Below are 23,103 nucleotides of genomic sequence, written 5' to 3'. Positions count from 1 at the left end.
AGATAGAAAACTTCAGAGAACTGGGAAGAGCAGTCTGAATCTTTATCCAGTCTGTGACTTTTAAATGCAGTCAGGTAGTCTGGAGAGATGAAAGGCAGGATTTCTTGTTGTAACTTCTGAAATGTGTCACCGCTTTCTCTCACCTGATTTTCATACACATCTAAATTGAATATATTGTAATGGATGGAATAATACACTAGAATGCTAAAAGCTACATTTCCTTCTTTTTCTCCTTTATTTCAAAATAAGTTAATGTTAAACTTGTACTTCTGAATAAAAAGTTCATTTGGTTAACTTTTTTTGAGATGTGGATAAATGCTGACTGCTCTGACAGAAGCTGAAATAGTACCACCCTTTTCATACAGCCTGTCATCTACCAACAAGAAGGCATAGTCACTATTAGCTTAATACAGATGTAATCTGTTATGCTGTAGGTGAATGATTCTTTAGCATATTCCATTGCCCATCATCTATTCAGTTGTTCATAATTATACATTTTCCTTCAATAAAAAGTTCTTCTGTTTTGAAAACTTCACCATTTATATTTGTCAAGGGGATACTTTAAAGAAGTCAGGACATCCAGTTTCTCGTGGTGTTTCTGAGTATTTTTGTTAGGATGTAGCCAGAATCCCCAAAGATTAAGTTGTCTTGTCTAAAACGACTTTCCCTTTATGTCCTGTCCTGGAGCAGCTCCACCATATCACAATACCTTAACTGCCTTCTGTGAGTTGCTGACTCCCAGATCTGATATTCTACCCAGTTTTTCCTCTGGGTTTCTAATGTCACTTTTAAACATCAGCTTAAACTCATCATGACCGTAAGGGAGCTATTTACTACTGTGGACGTTGCAGTTGTTGGAACTAAAATCTCCAAAGGTCATCTGGATGTTCCTTAAAAGTTTTTCACAGGACACGACCTTTTGAAGTTTCAGCTCCAGCATGAAGCCCTTCTGGAAGAAGGGGCTATACTTGATTTGATATACTTGATATACTTGATTTATACAAACATGTTTCCTAGCAATTAATTAACTTGAGCTAAAAACAATAGTGTGGATACGCTGTTGCTCTTTTGTTCTGCTTTAACACTTACTCTGACCTCCTGGTGCCTACTTTGCTTCATTTGACATTCTTTCTCCCTGTGACTCTGGAAAATGGTTTGGGACTTGAGCATCTCTGATTCCTTGCTTACTGCTCTGTGTGGTCTGGGTATAGTGTTGCATCTTACTCAACATAGCTAACATGTAACTGGTCCTTTTGAATGGAGCAAAGATTTTTGTCCAAACCATCCTTGTCTCTCACTGCTCTCTTCCCTGGCTGTTTGCATCCTTATGCTCTCTTTTGTCTCTATGGAACATAGCTCTTCAGACAGAGACTCTTCTGCCTCAGTCTCACCTTGTCATACTATTCAAACAGTTTCTCTCTTGTCTCAAGAACAAGTGTCTCATCCCTTCCTTGAAGAGCTTGCATAATTTTGTGCCTCCCTCTGCACATTTTCTGTGTTCCACCATTGGAAACAACCTTAAGCTCTAGTTCTCTCACTTATGTCCCTTTACTTCCTCCATGCTGCCTTTTTTAGTCATGCATTCCTCTGGTGAAACCAGAGGTATCTCATCCCTTCTAATTCTTCCTCGTGTGTCATTTCTGGTATGATGCATTCAAGAAGTGGGTTGTCTCTGGCCTGGTGGAGGGGAGTTGATGATAACTCACTACATATTTTTAAATATTTTCCTGTGATTCAGAACCATCAAGCTGTTCTCCATGTCAGCCTTTGTAGCCTTATGTTCTTACTTGCTGCTGATATAATCATTCCGTTCTATTGTTTTTATGTTCAGCAGTTACATTTTGGTTTTGGTTCAGGTATGCTCATGCATTGGCTAGTGCAGTAGCATGCTCATCTTGAGAGACAAGGAGCCTTTGGATGCTATCTTGCTAAAAATAGCAGCATAAAGATCAAGTAATGATATCGAAGATGCTGATGAGTGAGTCAGAGGAACAGGACACTTTTCATAACAGTGAACTCATCCTGAACAGTTCATACTTGAGGGGTGGGTTTGGGCAGTATCTGGGCATTTCAGAACTGCATTCCAGCTTGTGGAGCATAAGATTGTTCATAGTGTTTGTCATCAACTCTTACCCTTCCAGAGCAAGTACTTGCACTGTGTTTTATTGACTGTCCTGTGTTCATTGTAGCTTCAGCTTGCTCATGTGACAATAGATGTTTTAATGTTTTCTCGCACTTCTGTGACTATTCTGATGATTGTAGGGAGATGTTGGTGAGGATGGAGAGAGTTTTCTTTGTGCTGGCATGAACGTGACTTGCAGTAGAAGTGGAATAAAGTATTTGATTGAGGTGCATTTTGATCACTGCAGACACACAAACCAAATGAAAAAAGGCTGAAACTCATATAAGATTCCTTTGAGTTTAGTTGAAGATAAAACAGGAAAAGGTTTTAAAACCTGTTTGACACTATTCTTTAATAAAAATTTATAAACAAGATCTTTTTATCCTGTGCCAGTGTTTAAATTAGGATTGCAGTTCCTCACACACTGTCCTTTTTCTGTTTCTTTTGATAACTTTTATTCTATGTCGATAGGAGGTTCGAATCTTGCTCACCACTGTTGTTCTTGCATGTGCTGTAGTTGTAGTTGATATGTGCAGCCCTTGACCAGGTAACAGCTTCGTTGTGCCCTGTCTGCATAATATAAGCTCTGCACTGCCCCAGCCTGGCTGAGTTTGCTGTTTACCCCTGCGTTGTTCCTTGCACTTGTAGTGCTGTTTCAATCCTTTACTCATCATGGCCTCTTCGGTCTCTTGAGTATCAGGCCTTGCTTCATGTTTGTGATGGTCTTGCTTGTCTGACACACTTTCTAGCACTCTTTTCAAGCCCCATTTCTCTTGACTGGCCCTCCAAGGAGTGCTCTCTGAGTTGCTATGTCCTGAGCAAGTGCAGGTATTGGACTGTCAGTCCCTTACAGTACTGCATGTTCCTTGGGCTAGGGACTTTGTCCTCCCTTCTCTTTCTGAGATGTCATGTAGTTCTGTACTGGTGAGGTGTAGACAAAACTGTAAGCAAATTTCTGCAGTTGACTTTGAAGTGTGAGAATGTGACATATGAGTGTGGAGTAGAAGGCTGACGAGAAGCTGAGTTAGTGTCTCTCCCTTTTTCCTTAGGTTAACTGTAATGGCTTCACAATTGAAGATGAAGAACTCTCTCATTTGGGATCAGCCATATTTCCTGAGTAGGTTGAGTATATAGTATTTTAAAAAATAACTTATTTATAAACAATAAAAACTATGCATGTATGGATGTAGATCTGTACTGAAAGAAATTTAATCAAACATTTAATATTAATTTGTCTCCTTTTAATTATCTTCCTGTATTGTCCCCTAGTAAAATACTCCAGAATACATCTCATGATATGCACCAGCTTTGCTGAAAAATCTGGTAATTTTAGTGAAATTGCACTTGGAATTTGCTCTGAAGTCCTAAAGCTTAGATTATGAACTATATGCAGGCTGGTAGGAAACAATGACTTACGCTGCTGGCAGGTTCTGGACAGGAACGTCATGTAATGATCAAAGCAAAATGAAAAGGATTGCAGGTGATCTGGTCTATTCACAACTTTCTGCTTTGGCTGAGTATAATCCTTCACCTGGTGTTCTCCGAACAACATCCCTTCTACCTTTGTTCCTTTGCAAACAGTAAATCCCTTTCATAAATTCTTTCAGCCTCCTCAGATGTTTTTAAAACTGTGATGTTTTATGTTGCTATGACAGTGGAAAAAATATGTACAAGTGCCTCAGCTTTACAAATAAACTGCAGATGTTAAGTGTTAACTGCAGTTTGTGGACTGTGGAGCACAGCTCTCTCTAAGGCTGAGGACGAGGAAAGTTTCTTCCAGTTAATTCTGTCCTTCCCATTTTAATGTTGTAGCAAAGGAGGATAGTTTCTATCCCTGTTCTTTACAAACCCCATATTGAAAGCAATATCACTCTGTGCTTAGATTGGCTTCCTTGGGAGGCCTGGAGTGCTAGTAGGCTGTCCATGTTGAAGTAATCTGAAACTTACAGGTGCCCAATTAGAGCAGGATCTGATTTTGATAAGTGCTTTCTGTAGACAGTAGTAGCTAGTCCTTGTTTCAAAGACTCTCCTTCTTTAGGCAGGTCTGCATTCCTTATCCCTTACCTGCAGATTGGAAATGAAGGCCTTGAAATGCCCAGGATCAGAGACATGGTGGGAGAGGAGAATATTAAACCAGGATCTCCTGGAAACATGTTCTGCACCTTCCTTTATAAATGCTCAGCATCTGAGAGCCATGTCTTTCCTAACAGTAGGAAAGTTCACATGCCTATGAGCTAAGAAGACTGAAGAGACAATTATTATTTTGGTAGATTGGAGGAAAAAAATGAAAATTATACATTTTATCTTAAATAACCTGCAAATTGTTCTTTCTTTGAGTTTGGTAGCAGGGGAGAGTACTTTTCTCTAGCAGGCAAGGTTTTTGCATAATTCTTGTGCTTATATAACAAACAGACAGAAATATCCTCCTTCCTGCTTTAAACTTGGAGGCTGTGGGGGTTTTTTGGTTTTTTTGTTCTGTTTTTTTGTACAGAAGCTAGCTAAAATTTTAACACTGATCATAGTTTGCAATGCAGCAAGTGTCTTTTGGTTTCCCATATTTTCACCTGTTTCCTTTAGGTTAAAGGCATTTTTCCTTCCTCTCTGACTGGGGAAAATAGTCTATCATAGGATGCTGATAGTTAAGCTGTACAAATACCCCTGTCAACTGTAAAAATAGGAAAATAATAACTTGCCTAGACTTGTAACAATACAATATTAAAATTGTAATGATTCATTAGCACAGCCATTCTCCATAAGTTAGAATAAGTAACCATACAGCCGATTTTCCCAAGGTTACTTTCATGTTAAGCCTCAGAATAAAACAGCTTGGAGAGAGAGAAACTGACTCAAATCTTTTAAACTTGTTTTGTGAAGTGGTATTTAACTTTTTGCCTGTCGCTTTTGGTGGTGGGGGAAAAAAAGGTTTACTTGTCTGCTTTTACAGTGTTGCACTGATGAACCATAGCTGTTGCCCAAATGTGATTGTAACTTACAGAGGGACCTTGGCTGAAGTCAGAGCTGTTAAAGAGATTGAGCCTGGAGAAGAGGTAAATGCAATGTGCTTGAATGTACTGCAATGCTGTGTACGCTCACATCCTAGAAGTGGGATCCATCCTGCTTTTCAGGCTTCATTCCAATTAGATGACAATTTAATCACGGAGGGGAAGGATTTCTTGTTTCTCAGTGAAGCCTAAGATCTTGCTTTGGGAAAAGTTGGATCGGCTCTAGGGAATTAAGTGATTCTAGGAGATGGTGTCCTATTGTGTGTTAAAACAAGCAGAGGGCAGCAGTCACTGTGTATCTGCTAGCCTTAGTGTCTCAGTTTACCCATCTGTAAAATGAGGTTTAGTTTACTGATGTTTGGCTGGTGCTTTGAAATTCCAAGATCAAAGGAAATTATTACTGCTGTAATAATTCCCAGTATAATAGTAGGGTAATGAAATGGGAGCCAGAATAAACAAGGTAAATGGGTGCAGATAAATCCTCTAACTTTTGTTTGGACAGAGCATCCACAAAACATGAAGCTCAGTCATATCACCTCAGCAGAGTTTGGCTGTGAAGTGACAGAAGAATAAGAGTGTGTATTTAGGTGGAGCAAAACTGAACAGTGATGGATAAAATTCAGTGAAATAGAATAAGGCTCTAGTGTTACCCTGAACCTTTCTCAAATATGTGCTGAATTTGGCAAGGAGTTTTGAGCAGCAGAGAGCTTCTTTTTTCTTTAAAAGGCAGAGTTAGGGAGGATGTTCATCTGTCTGGATCTGCATGCATCTCTCCAGAATCTGTGTTCTCTTTGGGGATGGAGTTTCCATAGAATTTCATTGTGGTTCATTTATTAATGCTGATTTAATGAGCAAGGTTAAGGCTGATAAAATAAGTTTAAAGTTAATTTTGATAATTTCTACTGATTTCTGAAGTATGCGATACCAGTTCTGGAGAAGGGAAAAGGGGTTGTTTTCCTGGGATTGGGGTTGCTCACCATTTGAATAAAGATGGTTTACTTGCTGGAGCAAAGGGTGAATGACTTGGGTGAGCAACTTCTTATTCTGTTTACTAAGTTTTACCTGATTCTGCAAATGTATTGCAGTAATGAGCAAGGAGTTAATTTCAGTTTCAGAATTTTACTGTGGACCCCTGCAGACACTTCCAGCATTTTGGGGGGCACTTACTGTGAGAGGTGGAAATGAGGAATATTCTGCCTTGCTTGGAATTTTCTTTTGATTGAATTGTGGTTTAGAAGCTGTGTTAGTTTTACAAGATCTCACTGTTTTTGTGCAGTAGCATTTAAAAATCGTATAAATGTGTACTAGTGATTTTGCTCGGGCTCTGTACAGTCTTGTGGCCTGTGTCTCCCTCTTCAGGTTCAGTGTAGCCATTGCATCAGAAAAGATTCAAAGTGTCTGCTGTAACTGCAGTTTCTGCATTTTGCATACTTTGAAAATAGGAAAGGGAGGAGAGGAGTGTGGGGTAAAGTATGAGGCCACACAGAGGAAGAATGTGAATATCTTACATGAAATTACATATACTTTATTTTAAAAAGAAAATTAAAAAAAAAAGTGTAAAGACTGAGCAAAACATTTCAGATGACTACAAATGAGGAAATGCAGCTAAAGTTGGTGGGTTTTTTTGGTCTGCAGAATGGTCAGCTGTGCTTTGTGAATGGCATGTTTCTTCAGGGAGATGTCATTTTAAAAACACACCATTAAAGCTAATTGCAAGTGTTCTTTTTTGAAGATTATGGACGTAGAGGAAAACTTAAAAATACTGTGTGGAAGGGACTGGAATGATCAAAAGCAGGTTCTCTTTGCTTAAAAATATTGTCACTGAAGTAGATCTGATATTCATTCTCCTAGAATTGGAGCGCTGGACCTCTCTTCTTTTCAGAGATCTAAAGCTCTTGTCTTAAAGTTTATAAAGCTACTAGTGACCGCTGTTGCTCCAATTTCTGTAGGTTTTCAAAAAGAAAAACTTAAGATTGCAGCCTCTGAAAAAACAGGCCACTGTAATTTATCCTAGGCTGGATACCTGAAATCATTATCGTCTAAAAATGTAGGCATCTCTTTGTAGTCTGACAGGAGCCTGAGATTTATGCTGTGATGTTTCATTATCTACACCTGAATCTTGCTGTCCTGGGTTTAAGCCAGGGTAATATTTGAGGGAAATTCCGTAATTAATGGAAAAGGAAACACTTCTCTGTCAGATTGCATTCACAAATGGCAGCTCCTGGTGCTCCTGGTGCTGCTGAGAGGTCTGGAATGTGAGGGAATAGGCAGGTGATGGGGCTGTAGGGGCTCACAAGTTGTATGAAGCACATGAGATGACTTGATTATACTAAACATGAATTCCACATAACTTGTTGTGATAAATATGTATATTTACACTGTTTTTCATAGACTGCTGTGTTTTTCTATCTAGATTTTTACCAGCTATATTGACCTCTTGTATCCCACAGAAGATAGAAATGACCGGTTAAGAGATTCTTATTTCTTTAATTGTGATTGCAGGGAGTGCATTACAAAAGAAAAGGTAATAAAAATGGTGTTAATTTTCTTTTTTCTATCTATCAAAGTACTTACATAGGTCCTTAGATACAGCATTCTGTCTGGTTTAACTAATTTTCAGAAAGCAAGGTAATAGGGTTTTGCTTTTGTTTTTCCATCCATAAGACTTTCTGTTACACATTCTTTCCACTGTAATCATGACACATCAGGAAATTTCATGGTAGACGCTTATGTAAAGTTGTGCTACAAAGTGAAGATGAAGACTTTGTTAAAACTAGATAATTATACTGTGTGTCTGCATTACTTGGCTAAAAGAATTTAGCTCAGAACTCAGTTTTTGTAACTGCATGTTTTCTTCCTGCTCCCAGCTAGTGAATCTCGCTTGGGGCATTTTTGGCGTCCTGGTCTGGGACAGAGTCCTGCTGCAGTCCCTGGCTGGGGCATCTCAGTCAATGCTAAACATTGTTGTATGATATTGTAGGATGATTCAGAAAGCCAGCAGGATCATACTTCTCACTCAGAACAGTCCTGGGCAACAGCCACTTGTGATCAGCAGGCCAGACTTTAAGCACCCAAACCCAGTGGATACTGAAACAGCTGTGCCTGTCCTACCAGTTGTTTAGTTATCCTCTGCTGGAGATCCTGGTAGAACTGAGCTTCATGTGGCTCTTCTGCCCTTTCAGTTGAGATGGGTCTGACTGTCATAATCCTGATCCTGAAGTTCCAGGTCATTTTTTCCCCCATTTTCACAGAGGGTCTCTTTTTAAAAGCTGCTTCCCAAACTGGCCAGGTAGGCTCTTCTTCCTCTAAATGACTGTCGTCTTTTGTATTTTTTTTTTTCCAAATAGTACCCAGTATTCTTGTTTGAAGCCATTCTGTTGATCTTGTAGTTGTGTTTTTCCCTACAGTTGCCTTGATAATTTTGCCACTGAGTTTAATGAAGCAAGGATTTCATTCTAGCAATGTGCTACTCATGGAATCACCTATCACTCAGCCTCCTTCAGTTCTGAACAGATATCCCTATAGCCCTCTCAGCTGACAGTTGAAATAATTAACACAGGATGAAAGAAATCTATCAACAATTGAGGCTTAAACAGCAAAAGATTGTTTCCAGATTGCAGCTGAGACTTCATGAAGTAGTAAGTTAGATGGAAAGATAAAAGTAAATGGAGCTGTCCAGCAGAAAGTCAGTGTATAATAAAGAAATGTGTGGAAATGGTCTTTTGTCTTTAGATATGAAGGATACTATTCTGTCTTTACTATCTTCCCATTTTCCACTGAGGTATCATTTGTTGGTAGGCCTAAAGTATTTGGGTTTTCCTAGTCTTAAAATTAGATTTATTTTAATCCCTGATCTCCTGGAAGCAGTGAAACCTCCTATGTAAAACTGCTTTCATAACAAAATTGGAAAGCTCTTGGACCTTCCATGAGCAAGGGACTTCATGAAACTAGAGAATGGCAAACGAACTGGAAGGTAGGATTTTAGGATTTCCAGCCAAGGCTTTAGAGAAAAATTGCAGGTGCATGTTCTACCTTTCTTCTTACAGTCTTTAAGGAGCTGAAGTTCCCATCTGTGTCTTTTTATTAGAGTGATTTTGTGTAGCAGGTACATCTTTATTTGTGGGACCTGGAACCTGCATTTATAATTTTGTAACATTTTAGCATTGTGTTTCCTTCAGGATAAAGAAAAACTGGAAATCCGCAAGCTGAATGATCCTCCATCAGCAGAGGCAGTATGGGACATGATCAAATATGCCAGGAATGTGATTGAAGAATTCAGGAGAGCCAAACACTACAAATATATCCTTTATCTCACCCTGAGTCCAGTGGCTTGCTGTGTGATCTAAAAATCTTATCTGGTGACTTGCGTCAAAAGTACCTGCAGGTGAAATGTTATGACCATTAGAATTTGGACTATGCCTCTGTCCCTTTTGTGTCTCAAGAGTTTTCCCTGAGAACAAGTGGCAGTTTACCACTGCCAGTGTTGTGGGATTGTGAGACCCTGGGTTTGTTCCTTCCTGTTTAGTTTTAAATTTTTATCAGTAAGGCTGATTACTATCTTCACAGGACAAGTCAGAGACAAGTATGAGCATGGGTGTGTGTGTATGTGTTAGGGTGCGGTAATATTGCCTGTTTTTGAGAGACTGCATGCAAGGCTGTAGCAACAACTGATCGTCACAATCCTACCTGTTCTAACAGTGGTGCAATGCAGGAAAAAAATGCAAGATTCACTGGGCCAGGATTAGACCAGGCTATCTCATGCCTGATTCTGTACCCACTGTGTGCAGAGTTTCACTCCCCCTTCTTCTGACATCGCTGGACAAGCAGCGATTCAGTATTTTTTTATTTATTTATTTTTTTAATCCGAAAGCTAGGTTGGTAGAACAATACCTTAGCTCTGGAGTTGTTGTAGCATAGAAGTATTGGTGCCATTTGAGAGAAGAGGACTTTTCAAGACCATTCTGAACAAGCATAAGGCAATTCTTCTTTGGCAGTACCACATAGCTGTGTAACCAAAGACCATCCATTTATTGCATTCCTTGACTTCTTCATACCTCCTACTGAATTACTGGAGATTTGTGAGCTTAGCCTGGACAAGATGGGTGCAGTATTTGAAGACAGTAATGTTTATATGTTACACATGATGTACCAAGCTATGGGTGTCTGTCTCTACATGCAGGACTGGGAAGGTGCACTGCGTTATGGGCAAAAAATTATCAGACCATACAGGTAAATATAAGACTTTTGCTGCTATAATTCAGTAATCTGAGTAACTAAGACATGTTTGGGCAGAGATCACTTCTCTGGGTACATATTGTAGAAACTTGCTGTCCATGACATCACTACTCAAAGAGAATATTTAAATGCTGGGACAGATTTTGTTACCATCAGAACATGGCCTGCAATGTGTAGCAAAAGACGACTCTCCGAAATTCTTGCCTTGAGCTCTCCAAATAAGCTTATACCATCATGGGTGCTGTGACAGTTCTGCTTAGCTAGGTAAATACTATTTTTTTAATATCCTAATAGTTTTCTAAAGCAGAAGTGCAACTGCAGTCAGTATTTTGTATAAGGTAAGTAAGTGAGGCAAAGCCCAGGTGTTACCATCAGCCCTCCACCCTGTCCTGTCTCTGCAGTAACACAGCAGACATGATTGCAGGGAAGCAGAGCCCTGTCCCAGGGCTGGGGCTGAGCAGCAGAGGGAGCTGGAGCTGAGCGCAGCTACTGTGCTCAGAGGCCAAGTTTGTTGGTGCCCTGATGTCCTTGATCTCCACTGCCCTAGAGCTCAAGGCGTGGGAGAGCGTGCAGGCTGAAGCCCTCACATGGGGCAAGGCAGCACACAGCCTCCACAGGAAAAAATTTGTATTCTGTGTTGGGTTTTTTTTTGTGTGTGCCTTTAAAGTAGAGATCTTATTCGTTAAAGCCAGCTGGTTACTCACTGCATCCGATCATGCTGTGAGTCTCCAGATGAGAATTTGCTTGGGAGACATGACTTTCTTTCCAGATGGGGTGGGGGGAAGCACAAGTAAAGCTCTCCCTTTAGAGAGGATGCCAACGTAAAGTCACAGATCACTTGGCAGAGAGTGGTGATACAGAGAGCGTGCCAACGCATTCCCCCTGGGAGCTCAGTACTATTTATCATCCCTGGGCCTTGCCCAGCTCCTCTGGCTCTGAGCCTTGCATTCCAGGTCAGCTCTGCTGAACCAGACTCTGTTAGTTCAGTGTGCTGCAAGCACAGAATAGCATGTGTGCTATGCACGCCGCCAAGAGCCCCTTGCTTTCCTTTAAAGGCTGACTGTTGTGGAATAAGCAAAGTTACTTCTGCAGGTGTAGGGTGGCTCAGAAAACTAGTAACAACGCAGTCTCTTTCTTTAGTTGGCGGGGTTAAAACTAGTGACAGAAAGTCATTGCCATCTGACAGCTGTTCAGAGGCATATGGTAGTTTCGGTTCAATTCCCAATTGACAGGCATCCCCATCACAGAAACAATTGGCACGGGCTCTTGGCAGTCGGAGCAAGAGGGGATGGGCACTGAATGGGTAGGGGTAACAAGAGCCAGCTTCATGCCCCTCAAGAGGGGACAGGGCTGGGAAAATACTATGAAACTGCAGGGTTGATGATAACCTGAATTTCTTTCTCTCTTACAGTAAGCATTATCCTTCCTACTCGCTGAATGTTGCCTCCATGTGGCTGAAATTAGGGAGGCTGTATATGGCGCTGGAGAACAGAACAGCTGGAGTTAAAGCCTTAAAGAGGGTATTTCCTGATTTCTTCATTTGTAATACCAGTTTAGGCATGGAATCATTGAAACACTAAGTGCTTCCCTGTCAGTCAACCTAGCTTGGTAGATAATGCAACATGTGTTAATATATTTGGTTACTGGAGGTTTGGCTCAGTTTTGATTTTTTCCATAGATGCGGTATAAGTCTCTTCTCTCACACAAAGTGTCTTGTCTTTCCACAGTGAACTTCTACTGCAGCATTTGGAATGAGTATTATGGTTACATCACTTCTGTCATATATTCTTCACTGTGTTAGGGCTGTACTAGTGTAAATGAAGCAGAAGTCTTAAAACTTCTCTTCCTTGCTAGATAAGGACAGAAAAAAGGTTTGGCTCTTATAAAAGGCACATAGTGTTTCATTGATGTCTATGATTTCTATATCCAAGTTAAACTAGGCATGCTTTTGGTGGTTATTTGTTCTGGAACCAATTGATTTTTAAATAGCTGAAGAGAATTCAATGCATATGGTAATGCTGACATTGGCAAATACAGCATTTGGGTTTACTTTTTTCTTCACCCCTCTTTATTAGTCTGTTCTTTATTCTTTAGATTTTTATTCTTTTTTTTTAATTAGTCTGTACATGTTTCATGACTTTCTTTCCCTATTGTTGTTGGACAAAAGTTTATTTTAGTTTCTTAAATGTCACTGGCTACTGTAGTATATAATGACTTAGTCTGGAATGTCATGACATTTTCCTTTTCTGATGCTGGCGAGTTTTTAGCCAGCAATAACAGACACATCCAGCCATTGTGAAAGATACTACGAGAATATATGCTCTAAAATGTAACCAATACCTCATTTAAAATTAGCATAGATTTTTCTCTTCTCTTTAGTGTTAAAGCTTTGACTAAAACTGGGGTTTGTGCCAGTGAGAACATGGGATGCGGAGGTGGAGGGGAACTGTAGGTAGATTTGTTGGCATAGTTAGCTTCTGAACACAAACATTTTCTAATGACTCATTTCCAAAAGCTGCCTACAGGAACTGCCCAAAGTTATCCCAGTCCTTGATGTTTGGGATTTAGTGGAAAAACAAAACCATTGTTCTCTGTCAGTTAGCAAGCAGCTCATCCAGAAGGCTGCCATGCCTTCTTCTGGGCAAGAGGGGGAATGGAGCTGTGGCTCACTGCTGCTCAGGTAGAAGCTAAGGCTCATGCTGCACTTACTTACTTACTTACAAACACAGGGGTAATTCCGTTAACGCTTCCTGAGAAGAGAGTAACTAAATGTTTTGACTGTGAGGATGCTGCAGTTCCGCACTTTACTTTAGTGCTTTGATCTTTAAATGTTCTCAGACATATTCCTAATTTACTTCTTTCAGTTCTATCATCTGTGCTGTCTTTTCTTACATCTGTTTGGGGCCACTGCTATCCTTTTCTCAAGTGGAAAGCTTGTCTGTAAAACGCACTCTCTAATGCCTTGTGGATATTGGCAGGAAACTGCAACAAAGTTGGTTTGGCTGTCTGAAACATTCACTCCTAGGACCAGAGCTGTCTCTAGGTAACAAGGCAGGGAGTCCAGCACAGCAGCGATTCAGAAATCTGACAAGATCTCACATTCACTTCAGTGGTTACACAAGCAATCACTTTCTTCTTAAAGCATTGGTGGCTCCTGGAAGAGGTGAAGGGTTTATAGAATCAAGTCTGAAACCCCTTAAAGTAACTTTTGCAATAGCTCTCATCAGTCTGATAGCTGAAGGATAAATTGGTAGGAACAGAGCTGTAGCTGATACTGGTTAAGTCCTCTGCCAGAATATTCCCTACCCCACTTGCAAGTTTTCTGTCCTAGAGCTGGTTGCATTCAAAGTAGTTTTGTCAGAAATGTCATTTTGAAAGGTGCTTTGGGATCCTTTAAGATGAAAGATGTATTCTATGAATGTAAAAACCTTTATTACTTAGTTTTGAATTTCATTTTATTTCCTACTGGGTTTATGACTACAAGGGGACAAAAAGTAGCTAGAGGTGTCAGACTGTTTCAAACCTCTGAAGAGAGTATTTATAGCCTGGTGTTATATATGAATCAATTGTGTGAATATTTTTTTTCTTTTCATAGGCAATTGCTATCATGGAAGTAGCACACGGGAAAGATCATCCATACATTTCAGAGATCAAACAGGAATTAGAGGACCACTGAGCCTTTGAATCTATGCAATCCTTCAAACCTTTATTTAAAAAGCCTTGTTATGGAAGCCTTCAGGAGTGCTTTGAAAATCGGTAGCGTATGAACACGTTTCTGTCCTATAATTGGAATGACAAACACACTTAGGCCTTGCAGAACGTTTCTAGCTTCCACAAATCTGTTATTGCCCTTTAAAGGAAACATCATGGTTTCATATAGGGTATGCATTTTGACAGATCATGTGCAAAAATGACTAATTTTTCTTTATGGATTTTAATGTGTATCTATCTTATTTGTGTAAAGTAAATAAAGTGGTCTGACCCCTCTTGCCTTTAGTTATATATTTACATGAATGCAGTAGTTTTGTGACATCTACTTTCTCCCAAGATGCTTTATTTATTCTGGCTAATCATTAGCAAAAGCTGTAGGCTTTTTTTTTTTTTTTTAAGTATCAAGTATCCACTTTTGTTTGCAATGGCTTAGCTCAGAGAAGGAGGAAGTGGGGGTGATGAATTCTGTGTCCTGTGCAAGAAAGCCACCACTTTTCTCTCAGCCAGGTAATCTGCAGGCCCATCACTGCTTCTGGTAGGTGGGAATTCATCTCTGTAAGGAGCTAGAGCTCAGTATGGATTGAACAGAGAATGCCAGCACCTAACTCAGAAGGACTGCACAAGGCATAAACTGTGTAACATCTGCCTTTTTAATCGCTTTTGCAAGTTAGGCTGAATTTATTAGAGGAGAGCTCATATTTCCTTACAGCAGTGGATTAAAACTATTGTATTAGTTTGTTAGCAATTACTCATAATTGAGAAACAAGAGCTTCTTCTGGGGGAAGAATCTAAAGGAACTCAGCTTTCTTTGCACATACCCAAGTAAGATACTGTAGGGTTTTTTTCCCTCAATTTAGATCAGTGGCAGGTGATTGCTTTTAAGGGTGGGGGAGGAAAAGGAAGAAAAGAGCTGTATACTTTCAGCACCATACACAGTTGAAGCATGTTGTAGATTAAAGCTACATGACCATTCCTTACTGCTTATAAAGTTGGATGAGGGAGACAGCCCATCACTGTTGTTCAAGAACTTCATCATGTGTTCTTTCTTGTACATACTGCTCTGAAAATAAAATTGCTATAGAATGAGGGCTTGTTAGATTGTTTTCCTGAAAGCTTTTACTGCTCTAGCAAGCAATTGTTGGTGGCATAAATAAAGCTTACGATTCCAGAGAGCCAAGGCCCCTTGCCACAGCCCCAAGCCTTAAGAAGAATGTACCGCAGTTGACTATTTTTGTCAAACTTTATCTTGTCAAACAGCCCGTTTTCCAGGAGAATACCACCTCTATTTTAGAAAAGGGAAGGCTGGGCTCTGTACGTGGCCCACCTCTATTCCAACTTCCAAAAATCAGATTAGCCCAGTGAGAGCAGCAATACGAGTCTTGCCCCTATAAAACTGGATTGCTGTTTACAGAAGGTTCTTTGAAATTCACTGTGGCTCTGGCTGTGCCAAGGGGAACTAACAGAAGCAAGATCGGTGCAAATGTAAAACCTTAAGCTTGCACAGGAAAGAACACAAGCATGGCTTTCCTTGAAAAAAATGGTTTATTGTATACTGTGAATATGAAGGACAGCCTCACCAAAAAAAATCCTTAGTGACTGAAGACATTCTCATATTTGAAAAGGCATATAAGAAACTATTTACACAAAGGCAGTGAAAGAGATAAAAAGTTATTGCAGTCAATTAATGCTGAACAGAACTTTATAAAAAGAGAAAGAAAAGAAACAGTGCAAAAATACTGTCAAAAGTAATCAGTTCTATACACAAGATAAAACTGACAAGCATAAGCTTATGTACTGATATGAATAATACATTAGAATATAAAATAGCATGCATAGATTTTTTTAAAGGCTTTCAATAGTATAAAATAGTTATGCTGTTCAGCCCGAACAGGAGGGAGTGGGGGGAGAGGAAGAGCATATAACTGATGCCTCACTTGTCTGCAAAACGTGTACATACAATAAGATCGCGAGATTGTTAAATCACTGTTTTGCACTAAACTGTCATGTACAGAGTTACAGAGCAAATACAACAGGAATCATCAAAATACTGAAGTAAAACAGGACAGTAAAATCCAGTGATGTAAAACTTAAACATGTTATTTCATTTAACACGTCCCACACAGTTATATATGGGAATAGTACAGTCATCTGCATGTGTAAACTTTTTTCCTTTGTAAAATATCCAAAGAAAGGTACTTTACTAATGAGGAAAATGTGTTTTCCATAAGGAGCAATCTCAACAGGATAATCATACTATTAACAATGTTTTTGGCAGTAAAAATTTATTTTCTTTTAAAGATTCTGAGTAGCAGCAAGAAAATACTTTTCTTTAACATACGCAAAGAAGTCCTTGTTCATATAATGTATAATTAAGTTGTGGAACTCACTAACGCAGGATGTTGTGAAGGCCAGAGGAATAAATGGGTTTTAAAAAAATTATGCAATTCATGGAAGATTGATCCATCAGCATTTAATTAAACACGATGAGTAGGATATAACTTACACCTCAGGAAGCCCCTAAATCACTGATTGCCAGGCACGATGCTAGAGGGGCTGAACACAATATGCTATAGCTGGTTCTTACACTTCTTACCTCAGTGTCAGCTACCAACCACTATTCAAAGACAGGATGCCATGGAAGTAGTTTGTAGGAAACCTTCCTCATTTGCTCTTGTTTGCCTATCAGGGAAGACTGCTACTGAAGTATTGGAAGAATAAACCACTAAGCACTGTACTCATTTCAGGACTGTGCTAAAGTATTAGCCTTTCCATTACTGTTAAATAGTGCTAGGACTGTTCAGTGAAAGCTGCCATTTTACTGCTGACTTCTAGTTCATTTGCAGAGGCAAAGTCCTGTAATAGTAGCATGTGGGAAACGCTCAGTAAGGGTGCACACAAACCACAGGCATCAAAACCTTGAAACACTGAAGAACCATGCTGAAAAATGGCTGAGAGGAACTGGGGAAATTCACTGTTTTTAGAGTATCTTATGATAACAAAAATGTTTATTTACTTTTAAAAATATATAAACACTGCTATTTTTTGACTTGTGCACTAGTGTTTTGTTTCACCATTTAACAATAGTTTGTCTATGGCTAAGAACTCCAACTTCTCTTGTTTGCCCAACAGCCCAAGCAGCCAGCTGTTCCCTTCCTCAAATCACAGACCTTCAGCTCCCTGCAAGTCAAGGTTACAAGTGGCTGCATGTATAATGTCCTCCTCTCCTCTCTAAAGACTCACATGGCAAGAACTGCATTTGTAGTTCCCATAGCACCAGATTCTACAAGAAAAAGCTCTAGGCAAGGCTAAGAATGAACTGGGGACTATTGCTTTCAGGATTTTGATCCTGTAACCTTTCTCCTGTTGGCATCAAAATCTACACTCAAACTCCACATGACTGTGGTCATACATTAGCAGATTTATATTCAGTTTTATAGAGTACTGGACAAATTACATTTTTAAGCAGTACTTCTCTTTCAAGATCAGATTTGGCTACTTGCTCCTTCAACAAGATACATCCTTTATTTCATGAAATGGGAGCCGCCCTGGTTCTCTGGATGTAAAGCATTCTTTTCCAAAAAGATGGATGGCAAAATTTAATTCTAGCCTATCACTGATGCAGAAGAGCTGCTAGAGCAAATATCAGCCATACTGGTGCTTACCCTTTTCAAGCACACAATTCACAAATCGTTAGCAAGACTGGCAACAGCCAATTCAGTCATCATCTCATCCCAAGAGACCCTTGGGAAGTCGGCTGTTGAGAATGCAATATGGTCAGTAACTGTTGAATTTACCCCAGAAGATTTGCTTGCTGTATCCCGGTAAGAGCTCTCCTATCAGCACTTGCTTCAGGGTCACTGTGGGCTATAGTCAAAAACTAAAAACAATTATTAGCTTAAAATGATCTTCTCTGTTGAAGCACTGAGACTTACTCATTCATTTCCAAACTGTGTTTTACCATTTGCATTTCTGGCTGTTTACAAGAAAGGAATAATTATAAAAAAAAAAGCTCTTGAAATCATGCAAATATTTAATATTATTTGTAGTTGAGGCAGCTGATTTAAACAAGTGGAACAGAAATGTCCTTCAATATACTGCTTAAAAATGACTGTGTTAGCAACAGGTTGAATAAATTCTCACAGGTGTGTCTCACTTCAGTTGAAACGCTATTTTAGGGAAAAAGTATTTCCAAGAAAGCTGAGTATTTAGGGTCACTATACACCTATATAGGAGGAAGTTTGTGGGATCAAGCTTCATCTTTCCTGAGTTGATCAAGGACAAGTGGTGTCAAAGCAGGGCTGTGGAGGAGCTGGAACACACAGGGCCAGAGCAGCTAACATGCAGGCACTGGGCCAAGCTCCACCATCCTCCACTGCGGCATGTGGAGGACACAAACAGGACATCTACAGCACTGAGCAGACCATTTGTGAGCAGCATCAAAATTCAGCAGTCATCTCTCCCATCCCTGATCCAGATAGTATTAATCATGAAATGCTCAGACCATAAACTACAAACTTTGCTGGCATCAAATTTTTGGTTAATCTTAATACCACTACTGTTAAGTTTAAGGAAAAAAAAATGCTGTTAAATGGCAACATTAAATATAGATAAAAAGTGCATGAAAAAGGAAAATAAACATAATGGACCCCTAAGTCAGACTTATTCAACCACTCCAAGTTCTCTCTTACAGAGTAAATGAAGGAAAATGGGCTAAACGTGCCAGACTTGGAGAAGCCTGTTTCTTTCATAAACTCTTTCAAGATGCAGCTCCATTCTTAGAGAACTGATGCATTTTTGTAAGATTTTCAATCCAAACTCTGCTCCAAATGGATGAATACCGTTTCTTGTAACCAACCCATTGCCATCCTTTGATGTTAGGAAGTATGCAACCCACAAACAGCAACTCAAAACTGTCCTCCTTTTCTGTTTGAACACTGCTGTTAAGTCTGTGGGACCAAAATTAAGCAGTCCTGTTTCTTTAAGTCTCCTGCTTTCATTTCTGCTATGACTAATGAAATTGGACACAAAATGCATTTTCCTGTCACTCCCTAAAGGTTAGGAAATACTGCCCAAGCAATTTAGGTCTGATAAAACTACAACAGGTTCAAAGTCAGAAGAAGGTTCAGTTTTTCCCCTGCAAAACTGTATCACATTTCAATCATAAAACACTGGCATGCTGAAGTTTGGTTGCAAGCTGGGGTGGAAAGGAACCTCTGAAGACGTGCACCAGCCCAATTCACCTATGATATAGCAGATCTAGTCAAGATAAAATCTAGCAGGAAAAATACATTGAAGTCAGATGAAAGGAGAAGTTTTAAATTACCATTCTTTCACAAGAAAAGGGAAAAAGTGAGTCACACTGTCCTCTATCTACCATACCAGCCATGTTAGGAGTTAATTGGAAATGATTGTTTACTATGTGGCTATTTATTCGCCTCATTAATAGGCACTGACTTAATTTGGAAAGGCTTTTTGGTGCCATTTTGTAATTAATATTTTTCTAAGACATCTATGATGTGTCTTTGCATAAAAGACAACATTTGCCTAATTTTCTTCCTTTTAAACACAACTATTTACTTTCTCTTATGAAATAACTTTTTCTATACTTACTGTGGAAATACTAGTATACATTTCAGCCAAAAATAGCTGAACAGTAAAACACAGGAACAGATTATTTTCCCTTCTGATTTTCTACCTCCCAATTCCAAATGGAGCAATGGGACTTGACAGCTCTGAGTTCAAACTTAATTCATCATTAGGAAATTATTCAAAAAGCTATAACGAGATAACTAATTTAATACACTTTGCTTTAAGGTTTATTCCTTGGCTTGTTTCCCAGATATAGAGCATCTCTGTGCAATTATCATGCAGATGCTGCTGAAAAGACTTTAAATGGTTGCTGCTAATTTAACAAGAGATATGTTGGCATTGGCAGAAGAAATTAGAGGAAAACTGAAGTTGACTGAAAACTCAGGTGATCCTTAAAAGGAACATGGTCAAGATATTACAGCTAAATAACTCATAAGCATTTGCTGGTAACTAGCACTTTCCACCAGAATTCTTCTCGTATCATTAGGCCTGTATTGCATAATGCCAAGTAAAAACACAGTGGAGTTTTAAATGCATTTTGAGAAGCATTGTCAAGTATTGAAATGTAGATTAAGCTCCCACTGATTTGGGGGAAAGGTAGGTGCGTAGATCCATTTAGTGATCCTACGGAAGCTGAGAGTGCATGTAGTCTTAGGCCTTTATGCATTGACTTTAAGCTATTATGGCTTGGTTATACATATTTAAAACAAGAACAACAACAAAAGTTTGCATTTTGTTGCCAAACAGAAGGAGGGGAATTTTAGAAAAGCAGCCCTGTGAGATGGCCACAAATAAGCATAGTATTTCTGATTCTCTTAAACAGTAACTGCATTGCAAACTTTCTGGATTATGATCCGTTTCCACAGTAGGTTTTAGGACACATCTGACTTTTTTTTTTTTTTTTTTTTTTACAGATGATACAAAACTAGGAGGAGGGGCTGATATACCAACCAGATGGTTGCGCTGCTATTCAGAGGGACCTTACCAGGCTGGAGAAATGGGCAGAGAGGACCTTGAAGAAGTTCAGCAAAGGGAAGTGCCAAATCCTGCCCCCAGGGAGCATAATCCCATGCAGCAGGACAGGCTGGGGGCCAACTGGAGACCAGCTCTGCAGAGAAGGCCCTGGGAGTTCTGGTGGACAACAAATTGACCATGAGCCAGCAATGTGCCCTTGTGGCCAAGAAGGCCAATGGTATCCTGGGCTGCATGAGGAAGAGCGCTGCCAGCAGGTCAAGGGAGGTGATCCTTCACCTCTACTCAGCACCAGTGAGGACACATCCAGTGCACAGGGTCTGGTTCTGGGCTCCACAGTACAAGAGAGATATAGAGCTACAGGAGCAAGTCCAGCGAAGGGCTACTAAGATGATTAAGGAACTGGAGCATCTGTCATATGAGAAAAGGCTGAGAGAGCTGGGACTGTTTAGCTTGGAGAAGAGAAGGCTCGGGGGATCTGATAAATGTGTATAAATAACCGATGGGAGAGTGTAAAGAAGCCAGAGTCAGACTTTTCTCAGTGGTGCCCAGGGACAGGACAAGGGGCAAGGGGCACAAACTGAAGTATGGGAAATTCCTTCTGAACACAAGAAAACACTTCATTGTGAAGGTGGTTGAACATTGGAACAGGTTGCTCAGAGAGGTTGTGGAGTTTCCATACTTGGAAACGTTCAAAACCCAACTGGACACAGTCCTGGGCAACCTGCTGTAGGTGACCCTGCTTAAGTAGGGAGGTTCGACTAGGTGATCTCCAGAGGTCCCTTCCAACCCCAAGAATTCTGTGATCCTGTGACTTGTTTGGGAGCTGGGAACTCCTGGTCCACAGCCTTCAGTATTACTTAACTTGACCTATCTCATCTGCTACTGCTGAAGCTTTTCTCTGCAGAAAGGCCAATGACTGCATTTCCCATAATGCCATGGCATAACAGCTGTATCCTCAGAAGAAATAAACACTCTCATCCAGCAAAGAGAAACACAGTAGGAAACTGGGAGATAGAAAAAACAGGACATCAGACTGTTTATCTGCCCAGGCTGTAGAGATAGTATAAAGACAGAAGCACCAGCCAGTAGGGTGATTAAGAGGATGCAAAACTACAGGCAGAAGGAGGACAAAACGTTTAGGAATTGGGAGGGAGCGGGGGTCCCCTAAAGCAGAGAAAAGAGAGTTGGGTGGGACTAGCTGCCAGAGAAGAAGGGATCAGAGATGAGGATGGAGGGACAGGGGTAGGCAAGTAGGCATGAGAAGCAAAAGGAATGAGGGACTAAAAGATTAAACTTATCTGGGAAAGGGATGGATATCCAGGAGAAATAATTTCACCACAACAATGGCTAAGCATTGGGGCCCCGCAAGGCCATGGAACCTCCACCCTTGGAGATTTCTGAAACTTGACTGGACACGGCCTTGGGTGCCCGATCCAACTTTGAAGTTGGCCCAGCTGTGAGCAGGGCTGGGACCAGAGACCTCCAGGGCTCCTTTCCAGCCTGGTCTGTTCTCTAGCAATCCTACAGAACCACCAAGTCTGAGCAAGTTCGGTCAAGAGCAGGACTGCTGGCAGGAGGATGTCAGCTTGCAGAGATGAGAAACAGGGGAGTTGTGTGAAGAGGGAGCAGCTTCAGTGCAGGAACTTTTCTTTCCATCTCTTACACCAGAAATAACAGTGTGGGAATTCCACCACAACTTGCTAAAGTGTATGTGGGGGTGGGTGGGGGTGCTGGTATTTAAGCTGAAATGCCTCTGCCATTCAATCCACAGCCCGCTACAGTTACAGGAGAGACTCACTGATTAACCTCATCTTGTTCTGGGTTGTTTTTCTAACACTTCATCTCTTAAGAATCCCTCCAAAGGATGGTAAAGGCCTCGTTTAAAAGATCCAATATTGCTTCTTTCCAAGACTAAACTGAAACTGTAATTCCTGTGAAATTTGAACAGTTTTAGCACCCAGAGTGCTCTGCCCTCACAACTGCCTGCGTTCGAGCCCTCTGTAACTCTCCCTGCTGCTTGTGCAGAGGCACAGGTCTCCGTACCTTACGATTTTGCATTCTCAGACTCTACTCCTACAGAGCCCTAGCTGACGTGTAGCAGGTCTCACTTTTACCATGGAAGCCACATATTTGGCTCCACAATATTCTTATCTGAGAAAAAGCCTACTGCCAAATAACTGTTCATTTCATAAACTATGTAGCAATCTAAAAGCCCGTATACTACACCTTTAGAAAGGATTGCTTTCCCTATGAACATGTTACAATGCAGATCAGTCATGTCAAATGTGGTTCAATTCAAAAGTTACCATAAGTTTCACAAGTTATTAAAGTAATTCACAAGTTATTCCAAGAAAAATAAATTATATCTTGTATAAAATAATCCATGGGAGACTCTAGTAAAGAATAATCACTGCTTACTTTCAAGACAACTTGAGTAAGTACAATATATGCACACAACGTTATCAAGGC

General features: G+C 40.2%; 1 protein-coding gene across 1 annotated transcript in view; it reads left to right on the top strand.

Moving 5' to 3' along the window:
* The window catches only part of SMYD2 (SET and MYND domain containing 2), a 30,488-nt gene extending 16,143 nt beyond the window's left edge, over positions 1–14,345 (top strand). Inside the window, exons 6-12 of the mRNA XM_067293061.1 lie at positions 3,172–3,239; positions 5,067–5,169; positions 7,538–7,648; positions 9,303–9,423; positions 10,179–10,353; positions 11,771–11,879; positions 13,955–14,345. Of these exons, the coding sequence (XP_067149162.1) occupies positions 3,172–3,239; positions 5,067–5,169; positions 7,538–7,648; positions 9,303–9,423; positions 10,179–10,353; positions 11,771–11,879; positions 13,955–14,035 (768 nt within the window). The 3' untranslated portion in view covers positions 14,036–14,345. The remainder of the gene's footprint in view (positions 1–3,171; positions 3,240–5,066; positions 5,170–7,537; positions 7,649–9,302; positions 9,424–10,178; positions 10,354–11,770; positions 11,880–13,954) is intronic.
* The last annotated feature ends 8,758 nt before the right edge of the window (positions 14,346–23,103 follow it).

Source organism: Apteryx mantelli, chromosome 3 (genome assembly GCF_036417845.1).
Source record: "Apteryx mantelli isolate bAptMan1 chromosome 3, bAptMan1.hap1, whole genome shotgun sequence".
Lineage (NCBI taxonomy): Eukaryota > Metazoa > Chordata > Aves > Apterygiformes > Apterygidae > Apteryx > Apteryx mantelli.
This window is presented reverse-complemented; position numbering and strand designations above follow the sequence as displayed.